At 41.0% G+C, this 16,352-nt stretch overlaps 1 protein-coding gene across 7 annotated transcripts in view; it reads left to right on the top strand.

Annotated features, from left to right (window-relative positions):
• cpeb3 (cytoplasmic polyadenylation element binding protein 3) overlaps nucleotides 1–16,352 on the top strand; it is a 50,308-nt gene that overhangs the window by 7,641 nt on the left and 26,315 nt on the right. For all 7 annotated transcript variants that reach the window (XM_061789294.1, XM_061789293.1, XM_061789291.1 and 4 more), the window contains exons 3-4: nucleotides 3,164–3,248; nucleotides 11,971–12,027. In XM_061789294.1, the coding sequence (XP_061645278.1) occupies nucleotides 3,164–3,248; nucleotides 11,971–12,027 (142 nt within the window). The remainder of the gene's footprint in view (nucleotides 1–3,163; nucleotides 3,249–11,970; nucleotides 12,028–16,352) is intronic.

The following is a 16,352-nucleotide window of genomic DNA, read 5'->3' as shown; positions in this document are numbered from 1 at the left end:
AGGTTAGTAGATCAGCTTCCACATCTACAGTACGTATTTGCATGAGCAATCAATTGTTTGTAGTTAATAAATCAGACCGTCATTGTTTTTCCAAATGCCGCAGGTGAAATCTTACATCTCTTGGGCTCGGATGTGTACTGGGTGGCTGTTGGCTGCCGCTTAAAAGGTGGGGAATGTATGGAATTCTTCTGAGCATATCAGTGTGAGGATTAAGTCGCAAAGTCACATGAATATCTCTGGATATACCCTGATAGGAAGAGATGGTAGTTGGTATTTGCAGTTGTTATCACTTCAGGTCTCATCTTGGCTTCAAACAAGGAGTCAAATGCTCTTGCAAAACAGAAGGAGCTTTAATTAATTTCAGGGTGTAACCAAGGACACAAGTAAAAGTGGTATGACTTGTTTTCCAGGATCTTATTTGGCATTATATTTGTTCTATAGCGTAACTACCAGTTTAACCTTGGCCTTTATGAAGGTTTTTAAATCCCATAGAATTTGGGTGTCCCAGATTGAATTTTTGGAGGAAATGAATAATGTTCATGTCACGTTATGCAGAAGCACCAGCAACTCTTCTGGGAACATTCTATAAACAGGACAACAGTAACTGTACTGTTTGCAAAATCATGTTCCTATTGTCTAAAGGTCATTTATCTTTTTTATTAAATTTTTTTCCCCTCCCTGGAGTTTGGGTTAGGATACTGAGCAGTGTGAAATGTCTCAGCTTAAACAAATGCAAAAAGCCTAGTGACTATCTGCCAAATTCTGGAAAATGGAAACTGACCATTTTATTTTTAGGGGAAATTGTGTTAATTTGAACCAGTATAAAGATTCATGTCATTATGTAATCTTAAAATGTGGTTGAAAATACATTCACTGATATTTATTTTCTGGTTTTTCCCCCTGTGGTTATTATAACTATGGCTTGTTGTTTATGGTGACTTTCACATTTGTGTGTGGCTTCACAATAACTGACAATCATTGTCATTTGCTCGCTCATTCTTGTCAGTGTGCGTTTTGATGACAGATGAAAGTGATGTGGGCCACAGTGTTTTCAGACAGAGTACGAGTTCAACCTACTCTTTTCTGTGTTGTTGGAGTTATAGTTTAAAATACTAAATTAGAGACGACACAAAGCGTGGGGGAGTATTATCTCCCTTGTGCTCATTTATCTTGGTACTGAGGGAAGACCAGCTGATCCGTCATTTTGACCTCTTAGGTCCTTATGTTGCATTAAATATAAAACCTGTGTGGGGGAGTATATTTTGTGTTTAGGTCATTCGACCAGATTGAGCTCGATGAACTCTCTCTCACACACACACACACACACACACACTGATCACTGAGGAGGGGAGGGCAAGAAAACTAAAAGCTCAGCGTTTTAAGTATTTAGCGTTTGTACCATGTGGGCAGATTTTTATCTGCATGGTGCTGTTGGGTCCAGAGTGCGGGTGAATAACGCTTTTGAATACTCAGCCGAAAGCGCAACAATAGTGTTGGTGTGCAAACAATGCGGCTCGGACTCTCAGGCCTCACCTTTGGCACACATGTCACTGTCATCATCATTCATTCACAGACAGTAGGCGTATGATCAGCTGTGAGCGCTTGGTTTGACTTCAAGCCATTCAACATAGGATCGATTATTGTTCTAGTTTCCAAGGGGGAGGGGTTAATATGCCTGATCTGTAGAAGTTTTGTTAATCACAAGGACAGAATACGCAGCACATGATTCGTCATCTGCGCTAACCAAAGACCAGAATGAATCTGTGTGTGACCCACGAAAACTAGACCAACTTCGCACTGATGGCAGATTCAGAACCTTCTCTGTTACATAAAACTAGTCAGATGGACTCAGACTAGGCCTTTTGATTGGTTTCATCTTTGATTAGCTTCGTTTCAAAGAATGGTCACGAGTCATGTCAGCCAGTCCTCTCAGAACACTTGGCTATTCTAGCAAAATATGGAACATACTGGTTCATCTGATCCTCAGCAACCTGCGCTTTAGTAGCTAGGTTCAACACTGAAGAGTCTGCTTATATCCCTGTACTTTTCAGCATTCATCTTTCCTTCAATTGGAACCAGTCGTCCTGTCCCTGCAGCTGAAAAACAAACCCACAGCATGATGCTGCCACCACCATGCTTAACTGTTGGGACAGTATTGGACAGGTGATGAGCAGTGCCTAGTTTTCTCCACAGATACCTCTTAGAATTAAGGCCAAAAAGTTCTAGCTTGGTCTCATCAGACCAGAGAATCTTTTTTCTCACCATCTTGGGAGTCCTTCAGGTGTTTTTTAGCAAACTCCATGCAGGCTTTCATGTGTCTTGCACTGAGGAGAGGCTTCCGTCGGGCCACTCTGCCATAAAGCCCCGACTGGTGGAGGGCTGCAGTGATGGTTGACTTTCTAGAACTTTCTCCCACCTCCCGACTGCATCGCTGGAGCTCAGCCACAGTGATCTTGACAAAGCTCTCAATTTAACGTTCCTACACTCACATATGGTCACGAGCTGTGGGTCATGACCGAAAGAACACCCGGCCGAAATTAGTTTTCTCCGCAGGGTGTCCATGCTCTCCCTTAGAGATAGGGTGAGAAGCTCGGTCATCTCAGAGTAGAGGGGCTCAGAATAGAGCCGCTGCTCCTCCACATTGAAAGGAGCCAGATGAGGTGGCCCGGACAGGTGTTCCGGGCCTATCCCACCTGGAGGAGACCCAGAGGACAACCCAGGACACGCTGGGGACACTATGTATAGCAGTTGGCCTGGGAACGCCTCTGGATCCCCCCCAGAAGAGCTGGATGAAGTGGCTGGGGAGAGGGAAGTCTGGGCTTCCCTGCTTAAGCTGCTGCCCCCGCGATCCGACCTCAGATAAGCGGAAGAAAATGGATGGATGGATGTGTGTATGTATATGTATGTGTATGTGCGAGCATATAAAGTAAATATTTTATTTTTTCAATGCAATTATACGGTGGAGTTTCGCTTTTCGAGGTCCGGCCCCAGTCATTCACGGGGGTCAACTGTACTTGATTTTGTTCATAACTAATGATGGGGGTCGGGATGTATATTTTAATGTATGAAGTTGCTGGTATTTTGTTCAGTCCTGTGTTCATTTTGTATTATGAAATGTGCCAGCAGAGGTTGTGACCCATGTTCTCTTTTGTTTATGTTGTAGGACCGGAATAGGCCCTTGGATACATTTAGCTTGCACTCTTTGGAGAATTCCTTAATGGAATTGATAAGGACTGACCACGACAAAGGTAAAGCTCACCCTGCTGATGGCTCACCAATGACTATCAGTGATATTATGTGGATTAATCATGTTGCAGGTTAGGAATATTCATACATCGGTGCTTTTACATGTGGATTGTGGGGTTTGTTTTGTCTCATTATACCCGATTTCTTTCTCTCTCCTGTATGGATCTTAAAGGTGGAATATTTTACCAAGCCAACTTTTTCTAGTATTTGGGATGTAATATTGGCTCTATGGTGCCTCAGTATACATGTGAAATATGAATCAAAATCGTCCATGCTTTCCTGAGTTCCAGACGTTTTTAAGCTCGAATTTCTCAAGCTTATCTACATCACTAGCGAAGATCACCACCTTCCCTTTACACTCCCGAGCCAGCGCTGTCAACATAACAAACGCATGTCCTCTCACAAGTTGGTCTTCTACACGGAAGCAACCAATCAGAGGAAAGGGGGCGGTCTTAGCCAAATATGGACAAAGCGGATAAAAAACTGGGTCAAATCGGAGTAGCTGTCAGAGGTCCCTTTTCGGGACACCCGTATGGCAAAGCAAAGGTGTTTTTTGAAATGAAATTGCCACTTTTATACTAAGTCCACATTAGAGAGTCACTCTATGGAGGTCTAAATAGCCAAAATATGGGAGCTTTAATGATTTAAATAGATATCTCCAATTAACAGTTTGATCTTCAAATTTCTGCATCATAATTTTTATGAGCAACCAGGCAATTATGAGCCAATTATGAGACTCTTCCCTTTCATACCTGATCCATATTTATGTTTACGTTTCCATGCATTTGTATTTGTATTTTATATTTGTTTCAATGAATATGTTGGGGCTTATGGCGAAATGATGAATGTTTATTAGATAAATTAAGGTTTTTTTAAAAAAGAAAAAAAAAATGTTTTCGCCTCGAAAGGTCAGCAAAGAAATTAAGATGTGACATTTTAATTTTAACTTTTGTAATTGTACGATCTTGGGTATTCAAGGACTTTGTCATACCAACACACATTTATATATGACGTGGCACGAAATTTAATACCCAAGGTCCCAGATTAGCCCAGTAAGTCTCAAGACTTGTGAAATATGCAGTACAGTATATGTAAAATGTACAGCATACAGTATATGTCATTAGGGCCTCTTAACAGTCCGTCTTTTGAAGCATCTGTGATTCTAAGGTGAACACACTCAATGTGTACTGTAACTGTACCTCTCGTCATATTCTCACACAAAGCGTGAACATTTCCAAAATCTTCAAATGTAGAGTTTGCAAAACATGGGATCACTTTAAAGTTGCCCTTGATTCCAAATCCAATTTTTCTTCCCACTGTTTTATGCATAATATAGGTGAAAATGAGTCTGTTGACATGGTTTAAGTTTGACATCTCTGCGGTTTGTCAATTGAATGTAAACGACAATAAACAGCAAACGACCGGATCAGATTTCTGTGTATTTGTGATGCCAAAAGATAGTGTTTATTCAAGTACCTGCCTAATTTGTGGTTGGTACCCACCCACTCAACACAGCTGAATAGCAACACAGCATTTCCAGGTTTTAAGCAAAGGGATCTCAGCTGCCTCCAAACCATACAAATACAGTTTATAACGTATACATACAATATGTTGTCTTTTACAATAATGCTTAACTATATTCATAATTTATGATGTAACAATGAATGAATGTGTGCAAACCATTAACGTAATGTTCGAGTGAATGAAACCGGAGGACAAACCTAATGTCAAAATATCCCGCCTTTTCATTTTCACGCACGTCCCCTGTAAGATCACGTTCCTTTTTAGTGGGCCAACAATTCAACGCTTGGTGAATTGTGTTTCACAATGATAGTAAGACATCGCAGGAGCCTAACGCAACGTCGCTATGAACACTTGGCCACCTCAAGCCACGAGATGCTGTGATATCGCCAAGGACTAATCAGAGCAAAGCTGTTTTCCATGTTTAAATTAAAATAACGGTGATCCAGTCAGTGCAAAGTTTATTTACATATCAAATATTAATGAGAAATCTGGCTGTCTCAAATGCCAGGCAGAAAAGACCAAGTAGAGTCGCGTGGAAAAGGGCATCTTTGGCATTTCCAACCCAAAATATCTATCTAATTATTTACCGATAAAAGGACATACAATATTATCAAAAATACAATTTTAAAAATGATGGACCTATAATAAAACTGGTTTACGAACTGATGTGCAACATGACTGCAAAGGTTACAGTGGGTACAGAAAGTATTCAGACCCCCTAAAATTTTTCACTCTTTGTTATATTGCAGCTGTTTGCTAAAATCATTTAATTTCATTTTTCCCTCATTAATGTACACACAGCACCCCATATTGACAGAAAAAAACGGAATTGTTGAAATATTTCAGATTTATTAAAAAAGAAAAACTGAAATATCACACAGCCGTAAGTGTTCAGACCCTTTGCTCAGTATTTAGTAGAAGCACCCTTTTGAGCTAATACAGCCATAAATCTTTTTGGGAATGATGCAACAAGTTTTTCACACATGGATTTGGGGATCCTCAGCCATTCCTCCGTGCAGATCCTCTCCAGTTCTGTCAGGTTGGATGATGAATGTTGGTGGACAGTCAGTTTCAGGTCTCTCCAGAGATGCTCAATTGGGTTTAAGTCAGGGCTCTGGCTGAGCCATTCCAGAAGAGTCACAGAGTTGTTCTGAAGCCACTCCTTTGTTATTTTAGCTGTGTGCTTAGGATCATTGTCTTGTTGGAAGGGGAACCTTCGGTCCAGTCAGAGGTCCTGAGCACTCTGGAGAAAGTTTTCGTCCAGGATATTCCTGCAGTTGGCCGCATTCATTTTTCCTGTCCTTCGTTTGCAACCAGTCGTCCGGTCCCTGCAGCTGAAAAACAAACCCACAGCATGATGCTGCCACCACCATGCTTCACTGTTGGGACTGTATTGAATAGGTGATGAGCAGTGCCTGGTTTTCTCCAAACATACTACTTAGAATTGAGGCCAAAAAGTTATATTTTGGTCTCTTCAGACCAGATAATCTTATTTCTCACTATCTTGGAGTACTTCAGGTGTTTTTTTTAGCAAACTCCATGTGGGCTTTCATGTGTCTTGCACTGAGGAGAGGCTTCCGTCGAGCTACTCTGCTATTAAGCCCCCACTGGTGGAGGGCTGCAGTGATGGTTGACTTTCGAGAACTTTCTCCCATCTCCCGACTGCATCTCTGGAGCTCAGCCACAGTGATCTTTGGGTTCTTCTTCTTTACCTCTCTGACTAAGGCTCTTCTCCCCCGATTGCTCAGTTTGGCCAGAGGGCCAGCTCGAGGAAGGGTTCTAGTCGTCCTAAACGTCTTCCATTTAAGGATTATGGAGGCCACTGTGCTCTTAGGAACCTTAAGTGCAGCAGAATTTGTTTTGTAACCTTGGCCAGATCTGTGCCTTGCCACAATTCTGTCTCTGAGCTCTTCAGGCAGTTCCTTTGACCTCATGATTCTCATTTGATCTGACATGCACTGTGAGCTGTAAGGACCAGGACGACTGATCTGTGTAAAGGAAAGAATGAATGGGGCCATGTATGATGGGATTTTGAGTGAATCAGCAAGGGCATTGAAGATGAACGTGGCTGGGTCTTTCAGCATGACAATGATCCCAAACACACCACCCGGGCAATGAAGGAGTGGCTTCGTAAGAAGCATTTCAAGGTCCTGGAGTGGCCTAGCCAGTCTCCAGATCTCAACCCCATAGAAAATCTTTGGAGGGAGTTGAAAGTCTGTGTTGCCCAGCGACAGCCACATCACTGCTCTAAAGGAGATCTGCATGGGGGAATTGGCCAACATACATGCAACAGTGTCTGAAAACATTGTGAAGACTTAAAGAAAACGTTTGACCTCTGTCATTGCCAACAAAGAGTATATAACAAAGTATTGAGATGAACTTTTATTGACCAAATAACTTATTTTCCACAATAATTTGCTAATAAATTCTTTTAAAATCAGATATGATTTTCAGAATTTTTTTTCCCCTCATTTTGTCTCTCATAGGTGAGGTATACCTATGATGAAAATTACAGGCCTGATCTTTTTAAGTGGGAGAACTTGCATAATTGGTGGCTGACTAAATACTTTTTTGCCCCACTGTAACTGGTGCAATCAGTGATGACTGATAAAAATAGCTAAAATAGTTGTTTATCTTGTGTTGTGTCTCCAGTGTTGTTATGATTGTCTACGACTAAACAAATGTAGCTAATAGCTACCATTTCTATATTTTGGTGTCTGATGTTTGAGATACTGTACAGCATCTCAAGAGCCAGTTATTACCTCCACAACCACACACTTGCTTCGTCATCCTTACAGCAATTATCAACGCATCACAGGGTGGTATATAGACATGGGTGTGCATCCCTTGTTGCATGTTTACCACTGTGGTTGTCTGAGAGGCATATGACTGCTGCTAGCTCCCCTGCCAACCACAGAGCAGCTCCACCCTGTTCGTGTTGCGCTCTGATATCTTGCTCTATGCTGTGGAATCTACAACTCTCTTGTGCATGTTACTGGTCTGAAATCACACTTTCTGTATATAGCCCACCAACACTACCTGCCAAACAAATTGACCCATTAGAGACAGTTTTGGCATTCCCAACAAAAGGGTCCTACTCACGTCCATCCTATCATAGACATTGCATACATCTCACTGGGATTGAAATGATTTTTTTTTAGTCAATATTTTTTGAGTTTTTGTGCTTTGGAAGAGCAACACTCACCTACTATGATGCAAATAAGCAAAATTTGCCTTTTAAAGAGTATGAGATGACCCCTGCCCACGCTGCCGTTTTTCCTTTTTAAGTGGGGCTCTTTTCCCCCCCAATGAGCACTCATTTGTAGAAGTGCATGTGTGATAGGGACACTATTGTCTTCAAGGGTTAGCTCACTAAATGAATGCTCTTTAGTGTGAGGGTCTACATGGATATTTCAACATACGTGTACATCAGCGTTGCACCTTCAAACACACACGCTTGCACGCGAGTGATTTGCTGTTGCGAGCCTTGATGGGACAGACTGAAAGTCACAGCAATAAATATTGGTTGTGGTGTAGAAATGCACTGCATCAATCAGTTTCTAATATTTTGTCGTAAGATTTAGCTTGTCAAGCCAGATATTCAAAATGTAAACTCAAATTCTTTTGGATTTTGACGTATCCTTACTAATATACAAACACAATCTTGCTTAACTCATGATGTTATCCATGCATTAGTTGCTATTTGCATTGATACCGTGAGTGTGAGAGTACACAGAATTTACAATAGATTAGAAGTTTAGGAACTCAAAACAGAGCAAAATTTTGTGCTTATTCTAAGGACTTTTTCAATTAGATATATATTTTTTCCACCTCGTAAATTGTTTGGAAGGAAATCTTGTTTTCCTCAATTAGTAAAGACTATTAATACCACTTATGAAAAACCATCTCAAGAGCCAGTGTAATTTGCGTTCTGCTGTGGACTTATAACCAACTGACTTGAAATTGGAGACGGCAACCCTCTTTTATTGATTTATTAGTAGGCTAATTTTGGCTTTCACCTGTGAAGTATTGATTCCAGTCTATGTTCATGTTAAAGTTATAGAATGGAAGTTGCTACAAGGTATGGTAGCAGAAGAACAAATACTGCTGCTGTTTGATTTTCTACCTTGTGGACAAAAGCGTTTGTCTGTAGATATGAGTTGACACAAAGTCTTTATCAGGAGTTAAAAAAAAAAAAAAAAAAAAAGCCTTGCAGGCACAACACAAGTCAAATGAGTCGTAGCCACCAGAAGCCTGTTTACACACTTTCACACCGGGAATGCTTCACCACTGTTATGCCTCGTTGCACCATTTGGGTCAAGCGTGAGTGCACTGTGTCCGATTAACTTTGCAATGAGGCCACTCTGTACGATCCAAACTGGTCGGCACGTGGGGAAAGTTGCGGCGAAAGGTCAAAATTAGCTTGCCTGACATGCTGGACTTGACCTCATAGCATTTTAGCACATTACACTGAGATTATCACAAGAGGGAGAAGAGGGAAGGCCTTCTACTCTAAAGAACATTTAATGACTACACAAAGATAAGATGATGGGTTTGGCTGTGTTAAATATTAGATCGCAACCAATGTCCAATAAATCCTACTGTCAGGGTGATTGTGTTACTTCATGGTGGAAAGGTCATGGCTCATGCAATCATGACTGGGCTAGTCCCACCCAGTAGACAAAACATGTTTACTTGGCTTGTTTTGACTGTGGGGGAAAAAAACAAGTTTGTTTGTCCAGATCTCATTCAAACTGAAAAACTGTACAGCAGGCTCAACTGGGATTCTCAAGCTACCTAGTCTGGTAGCTTGAGAATGGCAGCTATGGAAGACATCCCATACTTTTATTTGTGTTACGTTTGACTCCAATGGTTAAATATATTTTGTTTTTCCATGGAAACAAACTTTCTTTGCTCAGTTGTTTAGCTCAATTAATTTTCACTATGTGGATGTTCAAATCCTGGTTGTTGGTGCAAGTATGCATGGGAGGAAGTAGGTCATGCTGACAAATGTGGAAAATACCTCTTAATCTTTCCAGCCATGTCAGGTGCTTCTCACTAGGTATTGTTCTCGTGTTTTCACAGTATTGCATCAGTAATGAATGCCCTGGTCCTACTCAATACGATAGCCGCATTCTTCCAGTGTCACAGCCAAATTCTTTTCTGATAAAAAAAATATAAACACAAAACTCAAAAGATCTGAGGCTATTTCTATGTACACAAAAGGCCGATTTGCTAGTGGCACCTCTTGTTTCCCGACAAGAACATTGCAGTTTTTCTGTTGCAGCGAATTGGTTATGTGTGCAATGGTCAATCGGCTGCTGTGTGGGTGTGAATCGCCCACTGTATTTGTTTCATTTTATTTATAAAAAAATTTCTTGCAATTTTCCAGTTCAGTCACATTCGGTCGCGATGCTTGGTGTACGGTGAGCCTCAGAAGCATCTCTTCGTTTCGAGATTGAATCTGTAGACTACGAGGCAGATACAATTGCAATCCCAGTTCCGCCGTTAAACATCATACTTCCTCAAAGTTAGAATATCACAAGATTTTTTTCACAATAAAAAGATACACTGAACTCCAGTCAATGTGTCACAAGACAGTGACTAACTGCTGTAATGTTTTTATATAAAGAATCCAAATCGGGGGGAGGGGGGGGCTCTGGCTTTCCTACTCAACGTCTTATGGGAGCAGATGGCAGAAGCCCAGAGCTATTCTAAGGTAGGAAAGCAACTGCTAACTTTGGGTAGGAAGAGGTAGCCACCCTTGACTGGTCGCCAAGTCAATACAGATATAGACAAACAACCATTCACACTCACATTCATACCTATGGACAAAAATCTTCATTTAGAATCTTCAATAGGGAAATAACTCACGCAAGCAAGCAAGCACAGTGAGAACATGCAAACTCTACACAGCAAGCCCGGAGCCCAGGTTTGAACCCCAAATCCCAGAAATGTGAGGCAGATGTACTAACCACGAGGCCCTGCCCATAACTGGCTAAAAAAGAAACTCCCTACATGTTGACCAAAGCATTTGATTCTGCAGAGATGTCCACTGGAGCTGGTGAACATCAAATCATCATCAAATTTGGTTGTGGATAGAAAATGACAAAGCAGAGCATGAATCCTCACCCAACACTGTTCATTTCCATATGCCCGAGGCAATGTGCATGTCACGATTTCAGTGTGCTTGTACGTATGGCCCCAAACCAAATACTATCATGTTGTGTTGAGTGTGACTTGCAGCAAGCACCTTTGCCCTCCCCTCTGTACTGTCATACTGATTTTCCACCAGGTCTAACTACCAGTACTTGGAAGACTTGCCTGCAAGCCAGGAAGACGTCATCCTCTTTATTCAACTATGTTAGGCCTGCAGCCAAATCCAGTAACTTTTGACATGCCGTCTTGTTTATGCGACACCAACATGCAGCTGGTCCGCCTCTCAAAATCCATGTCACATTCGGGTTAAATCCACAACATCTTCTCAGCCCTTTGCACAAGTGAGCTGACTGGCTTACAAAGAAGATCTCAGTGAATCATTATGTAAATGGCATTATAATAGTAGTATATTCTTAGTTATATTGATGCTGAAATTTAGTCAGAGGATAATACAATGTATGTCACTTCACCTCTAGTTTAAAAGTCTTTGTGTACTGTAAGCTGTATTTTTACTCTGTTTTAAGTTAAATGTTAGTTTAGGCGTATTTCGATATTGTATGGAACCCTAATATTTGGAAGGGACGGTTAGATGGTGTCACTCTGAATTATATGCAGCCATGAGAAAACAATAGTTTCTCCAAATGGGATATTTCTATTTGAGTGTTTTTCTTCATGTTGAGTGCATGGGTAGAATGACTAAAATAAAATAACCAGAATGACGATGTCTCACACCGCACCACTCCCCAGGAAAGCGCCAGCAAATGCAGCTGCCTTTGTCACCGTACTTGAATGAAGGCTCTGTTGATTTCCCAGTATTTTAGATCTCTTTGTTTGCCCGTGTGTTTCCGTGTATGCATATCAAACATGTGACAACAAATAAACAACTGTTTTCTAATAGTCACGGATGCGTATTTGTTTCATGTATAATGTTTCGTCATTTGCTTTTCTCCTATTGTCAGTAGTAGTACAAGAAATACAACCAAATGCCTGTCAAGCTGCTTTCCCTTATTGTTCACTTTTTTGTTTTTTTTTCTTTGGCAGGACGTATGGGCATTAACTTCCATCATCCTGGAGCCGAACACATAATGCCACTGAACAGTAAGTAGCATTTCATTGTGATGTCATCCTGTTGGATTGTTTATCTCAGAAGGGTTACATCTTTATTTTCCTTGACTGAGAGGTGTTTTGTGATGTGTTTGCATTGCACAAATACTGCATTTCCTCATACATGTGTAGGTGTTTATTCACTCAGTTGCAAAGAGCACCAGGCATCTATTTGGGGGAGGGCATCTATTTGCCATTGGGAGGTACTGTATAATTAGTACAAATGCTTGTGTGTGGGTGGAGCAAGACACTGACGTCCATTGACTGCTTGACAGACAATTACAGCAGTGGGAATGGAATGGTTCACATTAGCACTGTCTGTGTGTCCTTTTATTCCCGGTTCAGGTAAATAATGCAGTGTAGTTAGAGGCAGAAATGATTGTTTCCTTTTTAAGTTTCCCCACGTCCGATATAGGTTGTGCATCAGCCTGAACAACATGGCAGAAGAAGACAAGCATAAATTATCCGGTGAAGTAACATCAATTCAAGTTGATGTCTGTGGTGTTGATTTTCATTTTTTTTTATTTCGTATGTTTTATTAATTGATTTGTTTCTTTTCAATTGTGTACAAATCGTTTGGCCTGTCTAAAGAATATTGGCCCATTTTATAATCAAGACTTGGTGGCTTTGTGTTTTAGATGGAAATGATACAGAGGAAAACAAGTGATTGGAAAGGAAATGTAGAGCATTCTCACAAGACGTTTGTGTTTCTCATATAGACTACTACCCACTGTGGAAAATCTTACCAGAGTACATGTAGTGTACCAAATTGAGCTATACCACTTGGCAAAAACATTGCTATAGTAATTAGTAAACCCCCATAGCAGGGCAGGAACCTATGGCTCGCGAGCCACGTGGCTCTTTTGAGGACTACATATGGCTCACGAGCCACGTGGCTCTTTTGAGGACTACATGTGGCTCGCAGATAAATCTTAGCTGACAATTCTTAACACAATAAATAATGAATAATTCTGCTGACATTTTATAAACATTACAGAAATTACATTGTTAAAAATAATGTTCAAAATATGAAACATTCTTAGGCGTTTTAATCCATCCATCCATCCTGACGCAATGTGGGTAGGTGGAGCCAATGCCAGCTTTTCTTCCGGGTCAGACTCAGTTTTTATTTGACAATGCGGTAACCGAGCCGCGTTGTTGTGAGGTCAAAAAGTAAGCTTCCCTCCTTTTAATCAAAGCGTCAGATATCTTTTGATGAAGAAGATGGTGAAAAGAAGGAAAGAGCAAGAATACCGTACATTTCAGCACGAATGGACACAGGAATTCACCTTAGTGGAGAGAGCAGGTTCTGTGGCGCGTCTAATTTGCAGTGACAAAATTTAATCAGAATCATCTTTATTTTGCCAAGTATGTCCAAGAAACACACAAGGAATTTGTCTCCGATAGTTGGAGCCACTCTAGTACGACAACAGAGAGTCAATTGACAGAGAATACTTTTGAGACACAAAGACATTGAGAAAAACACTGAGCAATAAAGTGTTGCTAGTAATCTGGTAATGCTGGTACATTTTTTTAAAATTATTTATTTATTTTTGACAATTGTCCAAAAAGATGCATAGTCCTCTAGCAAGTAGAGCGGTTTGAATGACTAATATAGCAATAGTCCAGTGCAATGACCATTGTGCAAAGGGCGCCGAGACTTCAAGGAATGTGTGCAGTTTAAAGTGGCTACTAGTGCGATAATCTGGGACAATGTCGATTGTGCAAATGTTGCAGATACTCCTCAATCAGTGTGCAAGTGGTGCAGATGCTACTCTGGCATGAGTGGCCAGTATTGGTCAACAACAGATATGCAAATAGACATGACAAGCGCTACTGTGCAGAGTGAAAGTTAGTCAGCAGCAGCCCAGTGTATGGCACCAATAAAGTGACTGGAATTTCGCTGGATCTTCTAGTTCTGTAGCTATAGTTAGGCACCGAAAGCCACTCACAGACGGCATATGCCCAAGCATTTATGCTTGATGTGGCCAATGAACTTTTTGACGTCTTCAGATAAAGATAAGCAAATGAATAAAAGACCCACCTCTGTCAGCAATAACTGTTCACAACCATACCATCGTGGTGGCAAATTAAGTGGAGAAAACACGTGAACACAACACAAGTAAAGGACATAAATGCAGCACCATACTTTTCCCTCGCTTCGGATGAGTCGACACATGTAAGGCATTTATGGCAATTCAACGTGATTGCAAGGTATGCTGCTGGCACCACACTGCGTAAGGAAAGTCTTGCTGTTTTGCCCATCTGGGTCTTATTTCTATCACATGCCACACACTGCAGTTGTGTTAGTATTGCCGTGTTGACCATGATTGGCTCTACGTATGCATGTGAGCAGTCGTTCTCACATCTAAAAATCATCAAGCCCAACCTACGATCACGTTTAACGGATGGAAGCCACAACGCCTGCATGAAGCTTAACCTGCAGCAAGACCATGCAGCAACAGAAGTTGCATTAATGATGAGAAATATATTTTTTTATTATTAGATAGCTTCAGCATAACAATGTTGTTAAAAAGAATAAATTCAGAGACTTATTATATTCTAAACTTGTTGGTCTAAAATGCACGCTTTTAGTTGTATTCAATGTTAAAACATACTATGTCTCTCACCGAAAATACATTTTTAATACATGGCTTGTCAGGGTTTTTTTAGCTAAATAGATTCCTGACCCCTGCCCATTAGGCATGCTTTAGAGTGGAGGCCGTTTGGGGATTTAAAAGGTGTGTCCGAAAGGTTCCAGGACTGGTGTCACAAGAGATATATTTCAAATCCAAACTACAAGTTTTGCCTTTCGAAGCACAGTACATTACTCCCCCTGGAGTCTATCGTACATTCCCAGCCTTCTCTGCTACGCCTTCATGCAATCCTGGAAGAATTCTTCCAGGTTCCTCTGTAGCTCCATCATCAAGACCATCTTGATGTTGTCCACGGCTTTAAAGGGTCCCCTTGATGATGCTGTTGATCTTGGTAAAGAGGGAAACAAATCTGAGAGTTGGACTCTTCCAAGGCTGCCCTTTGTCACTGATTCTGTTAATTACCTTTATGGACAGAATTTCTTGGCACAGCCGAGGTGTTGACAGGGTCCGGTCTGGTGACATTAGTATAACGTTCCTGATTTTTGCAGAGAATGTGGTTCTGATGGCTTCATTAATTTGTGATCTTCAACTCTTGCTGGAGCAGTTCACAGCCAAGTGTGAATTGGCTTGGATGAAAATCAACACCTCATATCTGAGGCTATGGTCCTCAGTCAGAGAAGAAATCCTGCCCCAAGTGGAGGAGTTCAAGTATATCGGGGTCTTGTTCACGAGTTAGGGAAGACTGGAGTGGGAGATGGACAGACGGCTCGGTGCACCGTCTGCAGTAATGCGTACTCTTTATCAGTCAGTGAAAGAGCTAAGCTTATAGGCAAAACTCTCAATTTACCGGTCGAGCTATGTTCCTACTCTCACCTATGACCATCAGTCTCTGCAGGGTTATATGAAGAGGGATTGTTGTAAAGGGAGCTCTTGGAAATCCCATCTCAGGAAAACAAAAGAGCTGCAGTCTTGCTCCATTAAAAAATAAAATAAAATAATAATAATAATAATAAATTTTAAAAAAACAAAAAAAGCAGGGCATGAAATGGCAGAGCTAGCCAGCAGCTTACAATCAAAGCAAACATGGTGAAGCAGCATTTAGCTATTATGCTGCACACAAATGGAATAAGTTGCCAACAGATGTGACGTCAGCCCCGCGTGTACATGTTTTTCAGTCCAGTTTAAAAAAATTCGTCATTTTTCCGCCATGCTTTTAGAGCATTTCCACTTTTACATGATATTTCTTGCACTGTATGCTGTTTTATTTGTATTAAAAAAAATATGTTTTCAATGTTTATAAGCGGTTTCTTTTCTTTGTTTCTAAATGTTTTTAATCATGTAAAGCGCATTGAGTTACCTTGTCTATGAAATGCGCTATATACATTTGCTTTGCTTTGCTTCTAATAAACGCTTTACTTAGTTTTTTGAGGGGTACGATACACCACAGTTCTTCTTCTCCACACTTCTCATGTAAGCAATAACTGCTGCTAAAATCCCAATTTCCTACGGTCAGTACTCTACAGTCCTATGGGACATAGAAAGGAAGTCTAACATAACTTTCTTGACAGCGCTGCATCTTCCTTGTGTTTTTGTTTTCATAGTCACATCCGCAGAGACTGCGTCTGGGATTGATGTTGAACTGTGTTGTGTCATGGGATTACACAGAGGCAAGCACAGATCTGCCCTGATCTTTCAAAGATGTCAGAACAGAAATTGCTTTCA

The sequence above is a fragment of the Phyllopteryx taeniolatus genome, chromosome 11 (assembly GCF_024500385.1).
Source record: "Phyllopteryx taeniolatus isolate TA_2022b chromosome 11, UOR_Ptae_1.2, whole genome shotgun sequence".
In the NCBI taxonomy this organism is placed as follows: Eukaryota; Metazoa; Chordata; class Actinopteri; order Syngnathiformes; family Syngnathidae; genus Phyllopteryx; species Phyllopteryx taeniolatus.
The sequence above is the reverse complement of the archived record's forward strand: the minus strand, read 5'-3'. Positions and strand labels throughout refer to the sequence as shown.